This window comes from Notolepis coatsorum (assembly GCF_963971535.1).
Source record: "Notolepis coatsorum genome assembly, chromosome: 1".
Classification (NCBI taxonomy): Eukaryota; Metazoa; Chordata; class Actinopteri; order Aulopiformes; family Paralepididae; genus Notolepis; species Notolepis coatsorum.
The window spans coordinates 142,495,085-142,511,385 of NC_140165.1; the positions used below are offsets into that span (position 1 = coordinate 142,495,085).

At 45.0% G+C, this 16,301-nt stretch overlaps 1 protein-coding gene across 1 annotated transcript in view; it reads right to left on the reverse strand.

The window, feature by feature from the left end:
- The window catches only part of iqgap2 (IQ motif containing GTPase activating protein 2), a 152,343-nt gene extending 136,482 nt beyond the window's left edge, over window positions 1-15,861 (reverse strand). Inside the window, exons 1-2 of the mRNA XM_084315885.1 lie at window positions 15,598-15,861; window positions 7,273-7,372 (exon numbers count right to left, since the gene is read on the reverse strand). Coding sequence (XP_084172011.1) covers window positions 7,273-7,372; window positions 15,598-15,643 — 146 coding nt within the window. The 5' untranslated portion in view covers window positions 15,644-15,861. The remainder of the gene's footprint in view (window positions 1-7,272; window positions 7,373-15,597) is intronic.
- Window positions 15,862-16,301: the final 440 nt, after the last annotated feature.

Sequence of the window (16,301 nt, forward strand, 5' to 3'; positions counted from 1 at the left end):
ACAGGACACTGTAAACAAATGCCTGGGGGCACATCCCGACAGTATCTTTATTGCGGCAGGGGATTTCAATCATGCCGACCTAAAGACTGTACTCTGTCAGGATTTGGCCTGAGGACGCCATCCCTAAGCTCCAGGACTGCTTCAGCACCACAGACTGGGACATTTTCGGTGACCTGGGAGTGTTGACACGTAGGTCTCTGAATATTTTTCTCTCTCTCAGTTAGGGATGGGTACCTTTCACATTTGAACCGATACCGGTACCGGTACCTGTGAATCGATACCGGTACCCAACGGTACCTTTTTTCGGTACTTTAGTCTCAAGAAATTTAATTTACCTACCTCAGTCGTAAAAAAAAGAAATCCAAACTTCAAATAACTACAATTTCGACAGTTTTCGGCTTGTCATTGCTCCGACTGCTTTGTTGTTGAATCAAGTCAAATCCTAGGTAAGCATATATTGTGCGTGTGAACGTTGACATGAAAAGAAAAAAGTTAAAAAAAATAAAAAAAAATAAAAAAAATAATAATAATAAAAAAACAATTTTTTTTTTTTTTTTTTTTTCGTTTCTCACTTGATTCGATACTCGGTAGTACCGACGTGTTTCGGTTCGGTGCCTCAAAAGTACCGAATTCGGTACCCATCCCTACTCTCAGTGCTCGATTATATCACTTTTTGTGTAGACATTGTTACATCTTGGAAGCAGATCCGTGTCTTTCCAAATGTCAAACCCTGGATGACACAGAATATAAAATCATTATTACGAGCCAGGAATGCAGCGTATAGATCAGGTGACACCAATGCATACAATGCAGCGAGGTCAGACCTGAAAAAAGGAGTCAGATCTGCCAAGCTGTTATACAAGAACCGCATTGAAGCTAGGCTTGGGCGGTATCACTTTTTTCATACCGTTATACACTGATTACATAATACCCCGGTGTACGGTATTGAACTGTATGACTTTCATTTTCATCAGCGGGGGGGGGGGGGGCAACCCGTGTTTACTTGGTAACGCTATCATTAGCTCTCAGAATGGTAGCCACTAGACAGAAGCCCGCAGCATCCTAGTAATACTAACGTTAACTCTCAGAATGGTAGCCAGGGGCCCCGCAGCACCCTAGTAGTTTCAAGTTCAAGTTTCTTTAATAGTTGTCATACAGAAGTACAGAATACTTTCATACAAAATGCTTCTTACTGTTACGCTCCAGAGACTGTGCTAGACAAGATAGTATCAAATAACATAGTATAGCATGTAATTTAGAAGAAGAAAATGAGGTCACAGTGTTCGGTATAGACATATGTACAATGTTCTGAGTTACCATATAATATACAATACTATGCAGTGTACTAATGTACAGTACTATATAGTGCAAAGCAGAAATGGGATGAGGTACAATTTAGGTACAATTTACAGTAAGGTGTACGAGTTGTAGTGCAATCCTTCATCAATAAATATAAAGTGTGGGGAGTGGGTGCTACAGTGTGTTTGTTTAAAGTGGGTGTGTGCTATAAAGTGTGTGGAGTGGGTGCTACAGTGTGTTTGTTTAAAGTGAGTGTGTGCGTGTGGATGTGTGTGCTATGTGCGTTTGGTGGTTGTTGTTGTGTAGTGTTCATTCATTGTTCGTTTAGCAGCCTGATGGCCTGGGGATAGAAGCTTCTTCTGAGTCTTTCTGTGCTCGCCTTGAGACTCCGGTATCGCTTGCCTGACCGCAGCAGTTCAAAGAGGCAGTTGTTCGGGTGACTGGAGTCTTTAATGATTCTCTTAGCCTTGCCCTTGCAACGCTTGTTGTAAATGTTCTGGAGGGTGGGGAGCCCCCCTCCAATTGTGCGTTCGGCTGAACGTGTCACTCTTTGTAGTCTGCTTCGGTCTTGTGCAGTGCTATTCCCAAACCAGGAGGTGATGTTGCCGGTCAAGATGCTCTCTATTGTACATGAGTAGAAGTTCTTAAGGATCTTCTGACTGACTTGGAACTTCCTTAGGCGCCTGAGGAAGTAGAGGCGTTGTCATGCCTTCTTCACAACACTGTCAATGTGTGTGGTCCATGTCAAGTCCTCGGATATGTAGGCTCCGAGGTACTTAAAGCTGTTGACTCTCTCAACCGGTGCCCCGTCGATGCTGAGGGGGCTGTAGTCCTTGACCCCCGACCTCCTGAAGTCCACAATCATCTCCTTTGTTTTGCTGACGTTCAGGGAGAGGCTGTTTTCCTGGCACCATCCCGCCAGGACCTTGACCTCTTCCAGGTAGGCCCTCTCGTCGTTGGCAGAGATCAGGCCCACCACCACTGTGTCGTCAGCAAATTTGATGATTGTATTGCTACTCCGCTGAGCCACACAGTCGTGTGTGTACAGGGAGTAGAGGAGGGGACTCAGAACACAGCCCTGGGGGGCCCCTATGTTGAGGGTGATGGATGAGGAGGTGCAGTTGCCTGCTCTCACCACCTGGGGTCTGCCAGTCAGGAAGTCCAAGACCCACTGGCAGAGGTCATAGTTCAAGCCCAGGTCCCTGAGCTTGGCTATGAGTATGGAGGGGACTATGGTATTGAATGCCGAGCTGTAGTCGATGAATAGCATTATCACATAGTTCCCCTGCCTCTTGTCCAGGTGTGATGCTGCTGTGTGCAGCACATGGGCTATGGCGTCCTCCGTGGACCTGTTGGGGCGGTATGCAAATTGCAGGGGGTCCATGTTGATGGGGAGGGAGGAGAAGATGTAGCCCTTTACTAGCTTCTCAAAGCACTTCATGGCTATGGAGGTGAGAGCTACAGGGCGGTAGTCGTTGAGGCAAGCAGGCTTGGATTTTTTGGGTACAGGGATAATAGTGGACTTCTTCAGGCAGGTGGGGATGACAGCCTGTTCTAAGGACAGGTTAAATATGTCAGTGAATACTGGGGCCAGTTGGTCGGCACAGACTTTTAGGACGCGGCCGGGGATGCCGTCCGGACCTGCTGCCTTCCTGATATTCACTTTTTTAAAGGTCCGCCTCACCTCATGTTACCCTGAACACTGCGCCTCCATCAGCAGCCGACCCCCCCTCCCCCATTGCCGTGGCTTGTGAGCTGGTGTTGTTATTACCAGCATCAAACCTCGCATAGAAGGTATTGAGGTCATTTGCTAAGGAGATGTCACTGTTCAGTTTGAGGGAGGCGCCTTTGTAGTCTGTCATCGTTTTGAGCCCCTGCCACATAGCTCTAGAGTCAGCTTGTTCAAACTGGAGTTCAATTTTATCCCTGTAGCGCCGTTTGGCCTCTGACACTGTCCTCCTTACGTTGTATCGCGCCACCTTGTGGTCATTCATGTTGCCTGCCACTAGGCCGTCGTTGTATGCTTTGGTGCGCTCTCTCAGAGCTTCACGGACGGATTTGTCTACCCAGGGTTTTTGATTTGGGTAAACTCTCATTTTGGTAGTGGGGATTGTTTCTTCCACCATAGTACAAACATAGTCCAGCACTGTTTCCGTGTAGACATTAATGTTATCTGTGTCGCGGAACACATTCCAGTCTGTGCAGTCAAACGCAGACCGGAGCGTCTCCTCTGACGTCAAATCCCATTTCTGCACCTCTCGCGAGACTACAGGAGTACTTTTGATTCTCTGTTTGTACATTGGTGAAAGAAAGATTGACGCGTGATCTGATTTACCAAAGCCACTATCAGAATGAGCCTTGTAGCCACCTTTAAATTGCGTGTAACAGTGATCTAGGATGTTACCGCCTCTGGTGTTGCAAGTCACATGCTGATAGAAGTCAGGTAATACCTTTCTCAGATTGGCGCTATTGAAATCACCCAGCACCAAAATGGCTACTACTAGTAACGTTAGTATTGTGTATTCAAAAACGCACCGGACTGTGACGTAACGTTTTACCGTTTATTTGCTTGCTCCACCAGTCCACAACAACACACACTCGTTACCACAACGCTTTACGGTATTTTCACAGCACTGTCGCAACATTACCGTAAAGCGTGACCACCGTTGTGATACACATACACAACAGTTAGCTCTCAGAACAGCCAGTTAGCCGCAGCACCAGGCAGCAACGGTAAGCGTGTCTCGACTCTCATTTAATTTCCAGTGAAGCGGGGTTTCCCCTCCTCCTCCTGTGTATAGACAACCAGCTTTGCGGCTCGCTGCCTCGCTCCACTAGTGACTCGAGGACTGGTCTCGCCCTCTGCTGGCGCGTGTGTGCAGTGCACTACAACCAACCACTGTTAAAACTCCGTTTCACTGTAATATAAACTGAAATGGATCTGTGATTTTGACGGTATTGGTTTTCAATACCGTCGGTATTTCTAAATACCCCGGTATACCTTAATACCGTCATACCGCCCAAGCCTAATTGAAGCCCACTTCAACAGCGCCTCAAACCCCCGGCAGGTATGGGAGGGTGTCGGGGCCATATCGGACTACAAGGGAAGAACATCCCCCCCTGTCAACGGCAGCGCCCCCCTAGCGGAGGAGTTAAACAACTTTTATGCACGTTTTGACAGGGACAACAAGGACCCGGTGTTGCCCCCTCTCCCCCCTGATGGCTCCACCATAGTCCTGAGCACTCATGAGGTCAGACTCAGTCTACGAAATATCAACACGAGGAAGGCGGCGGGGCCTGATGGAGCCCTGGGACGGGTGCTCAAGGACTGTGCGGCTGAACTAGCTCCAGTTCTCACCACCATCTTCAACCTGTCTCTGGGCTCATCCTGGGTCCCTGCATGTCTCAAGGCAGCAACAATAGTCCCGGTTCCCAAGAAACCTAAAGTCACAGGCTTGAACGACTACAGACCTGTGGCACTCACCCCCATCGTCGCAAAATGCTTTGAGAGACTGGTCATGAAACACATAAAAGCCTCCATACTGCCATGATTAGACCACAACCAGTTTGCCTACCGAAAGAACAGGTCAACAGAGGATGCTATTGCCATTGTGTTACACACTCTGCTGAAACATCTAGAGCACAGGCACACATATGGAAGACTCCTTTTTGTTGACTTTAGTTCAGCTTTCAATACTATTCTACCCAACAAGCTTCACAGTAAACTACACAAACTCGGACTGAACACCACATTATGCAATTGGATCTTGAACTTTCTTACAAATCGCACACAACATGTCAGGATTGGCAAGCACATATCCCCCACCCTGCCCATTAGCACCGGGGCCCCTCAGGGGTGTGTGCTCAGCCCACTTCTCTACATTATTTTCACTCACGACTGTTGCTCCTCCTCTCCATCTAACCTCATAGTTAAATTAGCAGACGACACAACAGTACTTGGTCTCATCAAAGGGAATGATGAGACCTCATACAGGAGGGAGGTCGAACGACTAGTGGAGTGGTGCGATGGTCATAACCTTGCTCTCAACCCCACGAAGACCAAGGAAATTATCATCGATTTCCGCAGGACTGGTGACCTCAGCCACTCTCCACTCCTCATTGGAAGTGAGGAGGTGGAGAGGGTTTAAAAAAATTTGTTTCTGGGCGTGACTATGTCTGATGACCTGTCCTGGGGGATCAACATTACCTCTGCTGTGGGGAAAGCACAGCAGCGCCTTTTCTATCTGCGGAAACTTAAATGGGCAAAACTCCCACAGGGACTGATGGCTAACTTCTACCACTGCGCAGTAGAGAGTGTGCTCACCTACGGACTACTGGTGTGGTTCTCCAGCTGCCCAAGGGCAGAGAAGGAGGCCCTCCACAGAGTTGTCAAGGCTGCGAGGAGGATCACTGGAGCTAGCCTCCCAGATATCTCCACAGTCTTCACCTCCCGCTGCCTATGTCGGGTGAATAACATCCTACAGGACCAGTACCACCCAGAGCACACCATCTTTTTCAACTGCTGCCCTCTGGTCGAAGGTACAGATCCATTCAGTCCGGTACTACCAGACTGACCAACAGCCTCTATCCATGGGCTGTCAGGCTGCTCAACGATCATCAAATTGCCGCCCCGCACCCCCCTCGCACCCCCCATCCCCAACCCCCGGTGACATTAGGGATGCACCGATCCGATATTGGTATCGGCCGCCGATATCAGTAAAATAGCTGGATCGGGTATCGATAAAAATATATGTATATATCAGATTTTTTTTTTTTTTTTTTTTTATAATAAATAAAATAAGAAATAACCATTCAGTACATTTATATCTATGTGTTAATTTGTTACATTTAGTTTCACTAAGTTAGGAAAGTAATGTTTTAAGTCAAGCCTGATGTTGCCTTGCACAAAAGAATGATCCCAGTCTCTTCCACACAGTGACAGTGAGGCATACAGTTTATTAATTGAATGAATGAAGTTTATTTTCTGTCTTTGTTTACAACAAATCAAAAACACACTTGTAGTTGTGATCCTTTACAATTCTTAAAAACTAAATATATTTTAATATAAAAAAATTAAAAAAACGTGGATAAATCAATTTTTATTTTTTTTAACTTTTTTGGAAAAAATATTTGGACAATGGGTATCGGATCGGTATTACCCGATACCCAAACCCAAGTGTCGGTATCGGTATCGGGACTGAAAAAGTCGGATCGGTGCATCCCTAGGTAACATAACTCCCACTTCTACATTACAACAATAACTGTGAACCGGACTTGCATTGCTGCACTATACACTATTCCATCCATTGCAAGCCAACGCCCCCCCCCTCCCCCCTCCATCCATTAACTCAACTGGACTGTCACTGTACTATTTACTATTTATTTGCACTAGCACTATTGCACTTGGGAGATTGATGTTATATTATTATTATTGAGGACATTGGGACATTGATATTATATTATTATTATTATTATTATTATTGATATTATTATTTTGCACATGCTATATATTCAGTATGTTTGTATGCCAGTAGTGATGCTCTAACCCCAATTTCGTTGTACCAACAATGACAATAAAGATTCTATTCTATTCTATTCTATTCTATGTCATAAATGTCTGATGAATTGAAAATGGAGGACCCTTATGTAAACAAGACGAAAGTCTTTTTCTGGTCTTCATCCTCTTAGCAGTTGTTAGTATTGAGCTGTACTGTATTGTACCCATTCTGCAATCTGTTAATAAAGTTTTCAATCAATCAATCAATTAATGGTGGCAGAACTTGAGAACTTACACCTGAATTTCCCCAAGGGGGTCGATGAAGGAATATCTTATCTTATCTTACCAGGCCAAACCAGAGGATCTGTATCAAGAGAGTTAGCTCAGTACTAAATTCTGATACCAAGAGATATGCAAAAATCATGCAACTTGACTGTCCGTGTTTTCCATGAGTGTAGGAACGCTGCCTGTCTTACTGTTTGGCCTCCTCCAGGTGACACAGGTACTCGTAGGCAATGTTCTGTCTTCTCCTCTCATCCATCTCCTCCGCCGACTGCCTCTCGTCATCCTGGATGGCTGTGTGAACAAACACACATACAAGCAAACAACAAAGCAGTTATTGCATGTACAGTAGGAAGCAGAGGATTCTGGGATTGTGATTATTTTATTTTCCCAGTGTGACTACTACTTTATCAAATCGACATCAATTTCGAATGACTTATTCCACATTTCTTATGAATGAGGGGACTATTAAAACGTAATTTTATGATCAAAGAGACAAAATCAGTGTGGTATGCGTGCATGTGGATTTTTTTTTAATTTAATTGATTTGGTATTTGATATTGTATTTGGTACGATCCTGGAGTTTTGAGAAGTGCACCCTCTGCTTTGGGGCAGTCACACTCCACTTCCGCTTTTTACAATCATGTCACTTTTGTGTTACAATTTTGTATTACATTGCACATGTAAAACTTTATATAAAATAGCTTACTTTTTCCAAGTAACTTTAGTTAACCAACCTATATTTCTGGTAGCTTTGCTGTACTTATTCCAGTGTGAAGTCATTTGTACAGTAGCTTCAAAAATGATGCTCTCAGAGCAGATTCCCCAGTCAGTAGCGTCAGCAGCACTAAGACGTTCCCGCAAATCACATGCTTAAAAAGGAGCCTATTTGCAAAGCGAGACAAAGTCGCCATGTGAAAAGTGGCCTTAGTGAGGCGTCTGAGCCGATGACTAACTTCTGCTGAGTATTGACCTTTACCTGCAGGAGTAATGACATCTCCTCCCCCTGGCACTCTTCAACTACCCCTAATCTAATCAAATCCCTTTATTTCTGGCTGAGTGGGGGACCAGGCCTGGCCCAGAAAGGATGTTGAGAGTTCTCTCCAGGACGAGTACCTGTGGTTTACATCTATTTGAATATGATCAAGTAGTGAGTGAACTTTCAGCATCATCCATCATCAGGACCCAAAACCCCCATATTGGTCAGGGCTAATACTGTAGATCAGCGGTTCTCAACAGGGGTGCCAAAACTCCCACAGGGACTGATGGCTAACTTCTACCACTGCGCAGTAGAGAGTGTGCTCACCTACGGACTACTGGTGTGGTTCTCCAGCTGCCCAAGGGCAGAGAAGGAGGCCCTCCACAGAGTGGTCAAGGCTGCGAGGAGGATCACTGGAGCTAGCCTCCCAGATATCTCCACAGTCTTCACCTCCCGCTGCCTATGTCGGGTGAATAACATCCTACAGGACCAGTACCACCCAGAGCACACCATCTTTTTCAACTGCTGCCCTCTGGTCGAAGGTACAGATCCATTCAGTCCGGTACTACCAGACTGACCAACAGCCTCTATCCATGGGCTGTCAGGCTGCTCAACGATCATCAAATTGCGGACTGATGACGACATCAACATTCGCAGCAGCAAAACAAGTCTATTATATATCTATGCTATTAATAGCCCGTCCATCGGCGCCGGGCATAAGAAGTTAATTAAACTTGACAGACATTATATCGACGATAATTATCGATATCGAGTTATATGAAAATAATTGTATAATTTTATCGCGATAACGTTTTTGGCCATATCGCCCAGCCCTAGGGCCAAGTTGAGCCTTGAGGATGACATGCGTGTTGCCTTGTCAAAGATCTCCCCACGTATTGACCGTATTATTAGCCAGCAGCAGCAGACCTCGCATTGAACTAGAAATGTCCACTGAGTGAACGAGTGCTTATTTTCGGTATTTATTTATATTTTTTGAGAAATGGTAACTTGGTGATCATTTTCTGTATTTAAAAAAAATACATGATTTTCTGTTTTTGAGAAATGGTCAAACTTATCCAAATATGCTATTTTTATGGAGAACAGTGCAGCTGCAACAGATAGCACTTTAGTGATCCTTTTCTGTATTTAAAAAAAATGCATGATTTTCAGTTTTTGAGAAATGGTCACACTTATCCAAATATGCTATTTTTATGGAAAAGTGTGCAGCTGCAACAGATAGCACTTTAGTGATAATTTTCTGTAGTTTTATTTAAAAAAATATGCTATTTGATTTACTACTACAAGCAGTGTAATGTCAACAGTACTAAGCCATTTAGACCTGAAACACCTGTTAATAATGCATTATATAGGCATATACACACAAATGTGTTTCCCGGTTTCTTAAATAAACATTATTTTGAAAGCAAGCACTTTTGTCATCATTGTAGCAAAAAAGACAGGACTGGAAAAGTCTTTATCGTATGTAGGGTTGCCCTGGAATATTGTATTGAACACAGGGGTGCCTTGGCAGCAGAAAGGTTGAGAACCCCTGCTGTAGATAATAGCCTTGTCTTTGTTTCAGTAGTTTGAACTGAAATGGTTGCTGAAAGTGGTAGTGTTATTGCTTGCTAGTGGGAAAGACAACACAAATTCATTCATGGGATGTGATCTCTGTTCAATCAATCCATGGGGCTCATATCTGGCAGTACTGAACGTAACTGGATCAACCTGTTCATCAGTGAGTGGGACAGGGGCTAATACAACATCCCTCCAGGTTGAGTGGGACAGGGGCTAATACAACATCCCTCCAGGTTGAGTGGGACAGGGGCTAATACAACATCCCTCCAGGTTGAGTGGGACAGGGGCTAATACAACAGCCCTCCAGGTTGAGTGGGACAGGGGCTAATACAACATCCCTCCAGGTTGAGTGGGACAGGGGCTAATACAACATCCCTCCAGGTTGAGTGGGACAGGGGCTAATACAACAGCCCTCCAGGTTGAGTGGGACAGGGGCTAATACAACAGCCCTCCAGGTTGAGTGGGACAGGGGCTAATACAACATCCCTCCAGGTTGAGTGGGACAGGGGCTAATACAACATCCCTCCAGGTTGAGTGGGACAGGGGCTAATACAACATCCCTCCAGGTTGAGTGGGACAGGGGCTAATACAACAGCCCTCCAGGTCGGCCATGGCCTGCTGTACAAGATTCACACAACTATTTTTCTACCAAAGCCATTTCATTCACTAGAAATGTCATAGACTTCCATAAACTCGTTTGTCGTTTTCACCCATTTCCAAATGGGCAGCTCAGGTGTATATTTAGAGGCAGCCTAATTTATCTAAAAGATGCACATTCTACTGTTTCTGTTTGTTTATTAAAACCGGTCGATAGAAGTGCCTATTTATGTACAATACCCTTTGATTTTAATTATCCATTCTATTAAAAAGAATAACTGAATTTAACTGAAACTGAACATTTGAACTGAATTCAAACTGAAACAAAAATAACAATATATTTTTAATAAAAATAATAAAAAAAAATAAAATAAAGATCTTTATTTAAAAAAAGATTGGTTGGGGGGGGGGGGGTCGAATATTCGATATTAAGAACCAGCTATTTTCGAATATCACTTTTGCTAGAAAGTCCCATCCCTATCGTCGCCTCCCTCCTGATACCCTTAACAAACACCCTGCAAGTTGTTTATGGCAGATTTCACTCCCTCTCTCAACCTAGATTGATGCATTTGAAACAGTTGTGGAGTTAGTGGCTCAGTCCTGTTGTAAGCATAGTCTGTAGGCTATAGCTGATTAAGGACTGTGGGCGCTTGGCGGAGTTTCTGTCCTTGACGCATTTGCTATTGAAAAGTAATAACGGCACGGTGGTGTAGTGGTTAACACTGTCGCCTCACAGCAAGAAGGTCCAGGGTTCGAATCCCGCTTGGGGACCAGGTTTCCATGATGCCAGTTACCCAGGTGGGGTATCTCCCAGGCCTTTCTGTGTGGAGTTTGCATGTTCTCCCCGTGCTCGCAAGGGTTTCCCCCCCCGATAAGATAAACCCAATGGAAAAACATGCACAACAACAAGATCGCTAACGCTGTGGCGTCCTTGACGAAGACGGACAGGAGCACTTGGATTGGTCCCCTGGCGCGGCTCACGTGGCGCCTGTCTGCTCCCGGCTGCCCTTGGGGGGGAAGGACGACGGGATGGGTTAATCGCAGATACGCATTGTATGCATGGTTCGCATGTGTGCCAAATGGTGACCTCGGAGCAGGTCCTAAATTATTTTTTTTATTTAAGTAGCCTATGTTGGAACATGGCAGAGGGAGATAGTATCAAGCTAATTGATCATTGGATGTCTGCAATCCTTATGGCTTGCTGATATTGGAGTGACTGCAAGAAAATGTTTAAACACTGATGGTAAGATATAGCCTATGCTACAGAATTAATTCAAGAATATAACTTTAAGTAGGCAAACTTCAAGTGTGCCTGAATGTGTTTCTAAGTGATATGGAAGTGATATACGTCTTCCAGGTACATGTACTATGGCATGCATGATGTGATGGTTACAGGAACCCTTCCTATGCACCTACTCCCCCAGACCATTGCTGTAAAGAGGAAAGTTCAATAAAAGAAGGAAATCAGATGTTCCATGTATTGTTTATTAGGTCCTCTAGCAGCCTCCACACAGGTTTCTCAGAGCTCTACTCTAGCCCCCACACAGGTTACTCTGAGCTCTACTCTAGCCCCCACAGAGGTTACTCTGAGCTCTACTCTAGCCTCCACACAGGTTTCTCTTAGCTCTACTCTAGCCTCCACACAGGTTTCTCTCAGAGCTCTACTCCAGCCCCCACACAGGTTTCTCTCAGTGCTCTACTCTAGCCCCCACACAGGTTTCTCTCAGTGCTCTACTCTAGCCTCCACACAGGTTTCTCTCAGAGCTCTACTCTAGCCCCCACACAAGTTTCTCTCAGAGCTCTACTCTATCCTCCACACAGGTTTCTCTCAGAGCTCTACTCTATCCTCCACACAGGTTTCTCTCAGAGCTCTACTCTAGCCTCCACACAGGTTTCTCTCAGAGCTCTACTCTAGCCCCCACACAGGTTTCTCTCAGAGCTCTACTCTAGCCCCCACACAGGTTTCTCTGAGCTCTACTCTAGCCTCCACACAGGTTTCTCTGAGCTCTACTCTAGCCCCCACACAGGTTTCTCTCAGTGCTCTACTCCAGCCCCCACACAGGTTTCTCTCAGTGCTCTACTCCAGCCCCCACACAGGTTTCTCTCAGTGCTCTACTCTAGCCCCCACACAGGTTTCTCTCAGAGCTCTACTCTAGCCTCCACACAGGTTTCTCAGAGCTCTACTCTATCCTCCACACAGGTTTCTCTTAGAGCTCTACTCTAGCCTCCACACAGGTTTATCTGAGCTCTACTCTAGCCTCCACACAGGTTTCTCAGAGCTCTACTCTAGCCTCCACACAGGTTTCTCTTAGAGCTCTACTCTAGCCCCCACACAGGTTTCTCTCAGAGCTCTACTCTAGCCTCCACACAGGTTTCTCTTAGAGCTCTACTCTATCCTCTTTACAGGTTTCTCTCAGAGCTCTACTCTAGCCTCCACACAGGTTTCTCTTAGAGCTCTACTCTAGCCTCCACACAGGTTTCTCTCAGAGCTCTACTCTAGCCTCCACACAGGTTTCTCTTAGAGCTCTACTCTAGCCCCCACACAGGTTTCTCTCAGAGCTCTACTCTAGCCTCCACACAGGTTTCTCTTAGAGCTCTACTCTATCCTCTTTACAGGTTTCTCTCAGAGCTCTACTCTAGCCTCCACACAGGTTTCTCTTAGAGCTCTACTCTAGCCTCCACACAGGTTTCTCTTAGAGCTCTCCTCTATCCTCCACACAGGTTTCTCTTAGAGCTCTCCTCTATCCTCCACATAGGGCTAACCTGAATCATTTCAACCCATTCGGCTTGCTTGTCTCACGGACGCTACCCAGTACCCACTCATCAGCCATCTGAACCAACATTAGATTAAGAGGACAGGCTTCCATCAAGAGGTTAGGGGGGGTGAAGGCTGCTAGCAGCACTACAGTCACTGTCACACACAGCCCACTGAGGAAATCTATGGCCATATGAGTGCAGTATCAGTGCGTTAGGCTGAAGGACACTGGAGCAGCTGTGTTGTTGGGGAGAAGGAGTGTGTTCAGTCACCGCAGAGGCCCAGCACAGCCATTACACTGACTCACACACACTTCCTGGATGAGCTCCTAGGGGCCAGGCTATATATAATCTGCAGGATGGCTGTCTTGCCTTCATCTGTCACAGGATTGCGGGACATGACTTATGGTGGACTCTGTGATTATGACTCATTCCTTTGTTTGGCTGAAGAGAGAGGGGACGGGGTACTCTATAGCTTTTCTTTTCTAGTAGAGGTGTCCAGATACCACTTTTTTCAGACCAAGTACAAGTACTTTTATATTTGGGTACTTGCCAATACAGAGTACACATATGAATACTTAATAATACCATTACAAGCCTAACAATGACTTTAAAGTAAATATACAACAGGACACTGTTGTTGACATTTTAAGTTAAAATAACATGAATAGTACAATTATTAACATTTGACTTTGTGTTTTCCTGAACAAACATGGCACCGAGTAGTAGTATCATAGTAGTTTCACAAGTAAGTCCCACCCCTTCCGCTAACCACCACAGGAACCTATTTTGAAAAAAGATATGTATGGTAGTCAATGGTGAGAGACAAATCATTTGTATCCTGTTGTTGTGCCATGAATTACACATGACGTTTGTCAATTAAAAAAGAAAAATTTGCAAGGCAAGAAAGTTGATTTACTCGCAAGTTAGCTATGTTAGCCAACATTATCGATAGCTTTTGATGCTATAACGTAACATTAGATTAAAATTGTCTCTCGCCGTTGACTACCGTTCATATTTTTTCAGAAATAGGGTCCCATGGTGGTCCAGCGGAAGGTGAGAGACTTCCCCTCTTGAGCACTACATCAAGGTCAGAATACTAGGGTACTAGGTAGGCTAATAAGGCTATCAATACACTAAGGCATAATGTAATTTATTTTCAGGTGGAAAGATTAGTTTGCTAACCGTATTTAAAAACTGAAAAAGCATGAAGCCCGGGCCTATTGTAAAAAGGAACCTTATTCCCACAATTGAAATTACTTGCTCATCAAGAAATCCACTTGTCAGCCCCTGTGGCTAAGCCCTTGCCTATCTCACCATATTGTAACAAACTCCTCATTTGTGCTCTTTTGAAAGGGTAGGACTAGGCATATACCTACATGAAGTCACGCACATGCATGCTCAAACACTAACCACACACACAGCTCAGCAGCACACACACACCTGGCTTCAACCATTCATGTTTGCACCGATGATCAATCATTAGTCTCCTGTCAGACTGGTAAACATCCTTCTCTGAAAACAAAAGGCACATTACATCCATAGCTCGTGTTGAGAAATTATATTTGTCAAGACTCGTTTGAGACAAAAGACAGCACTGTATTGACGATCAAATTTATTGATCTTATCTCACTTAAGTTGCACTTTGCTCTCAAGATATTTACGTGACACAAGGTCTGACTTAACTGCAATTGACAAAGATCTGTTGAGGTCTATCGACTTCAATTATCCCAGTTCAATTCTTGAAATACCCATGAAGTCAGGTGTAGATTTCTCAACACCAGTAATTGAAATAGTTAATGGTTAACCTATGAATAATAAAAACCTTCAGTACATATGTACACATAATTATGTCTTAGTAGTTTTGTTTTAAACTGTTTAAATTAAACAGAGGACTAAACAGAGTGTACTACCATGTACTACCATGTTATACTATGTATTATGTTATTGTTCTGTCACTCATTATCTTATCTGCCTGTCCCTGCCCAGTGCCCATGCTGTTATGACATCTGAATTTCCCCAAGGGGAAACATAAAGGAACACTTGACTTGATAAAAAAAAAAAAAATGGCATCTAAGGTCAGACAGAATGTATGTAAAATCAGGAGCAGCCCTATTCCTTCAACAGTCCTTTCTTTCCCTCCTCACTTGTGAATAACAAGCCATATAGAGTAGGACACATTTCACCGATCCACCTGCTGACAGCCTGGCTCCTGGCAGCAGCGTGGCCCTACAGTCGGTACTCCGCCAGGTGAGGCGGTGCTACTGTGCTGAACCACCTGCTGACAGCCTGGCTCCTGGCAGCACCGTGGCCCTACAGTCGGTACTCCGCCAGGTGAGGCGGTGCTACTGCTGATCCACCTGCTGACAGCCTGGCTCCTGGCAGCACCGTGGCCCTACAGTCGGTACTCCGCCAGGTGAGGCGGTGCTACTGCTGAACCACCTGCTGCTCATCACAAATTCCTCTACTCGAGCGGTGCGCCAAAGCTCAGATGTGTCTTCAAGAGTTCAGCCAGCGTTTACAAAACCATATTACGTTATTACAAAACACTTGACAGTTGACATGGCTACTGTAGCTAGGCAGGAAATGTATGAATAAATGTGAAACTTACTTCCATAGCGAGGCTTTTGTAAATGTGCGGTTTCTTCATGGTACATCCTGCCTTGCTTCCTCTACTTCTGAGCTCGCTTGAACTCAAAACCCTGATATGCCGCGCCTCGGTTTATTTATATGAATAAAATAAGCAGTGCTTCTGAAAAGCGAGAAGGGTAAAGCGATCTTCAAAAGTACGTTTTCGTTAAGGTGCTGCACATTCCTACTGTCACTTGCAGCAAATGATCCCCATAGCGTCCACTTTTACTTGTCCTGCCACAGTGCTCGCGTTCTGCAGTGCACACACTCCGCTTGACCCCCCTGCGCTCTGAAATGAAACCGTGGAGACTGCATGTAAAATCAAACCCTCGCACCACCTGGTGGTCACTTGAGTAATAAAGTAATAACTGTATAATAAATAGGATGATTTCAAACCCAGATTATGATATTATTACCTGTCATCCAGTATCTAACAGTCAACTATTGGTATTGGTTTTTTAGCTGCGACCACACAATTCTCCACCCTCTAGGGTTTTCGCCTTAGGAGGCTGAAATCTTGCATGGAAGTCGTGTGTGTGTGTTTGTGTGTGTGCGTGTGTGTGTGCGTGTGCGCGCGCGTGCGTGCGCGTGCGTGTGTGTGTGTGTGTGCATGCACGCATAGATGCATGCACGTATGTGGTCATGCTTGTCTCTTGTATGTCTCTACAGATTCTTAGCATTCCC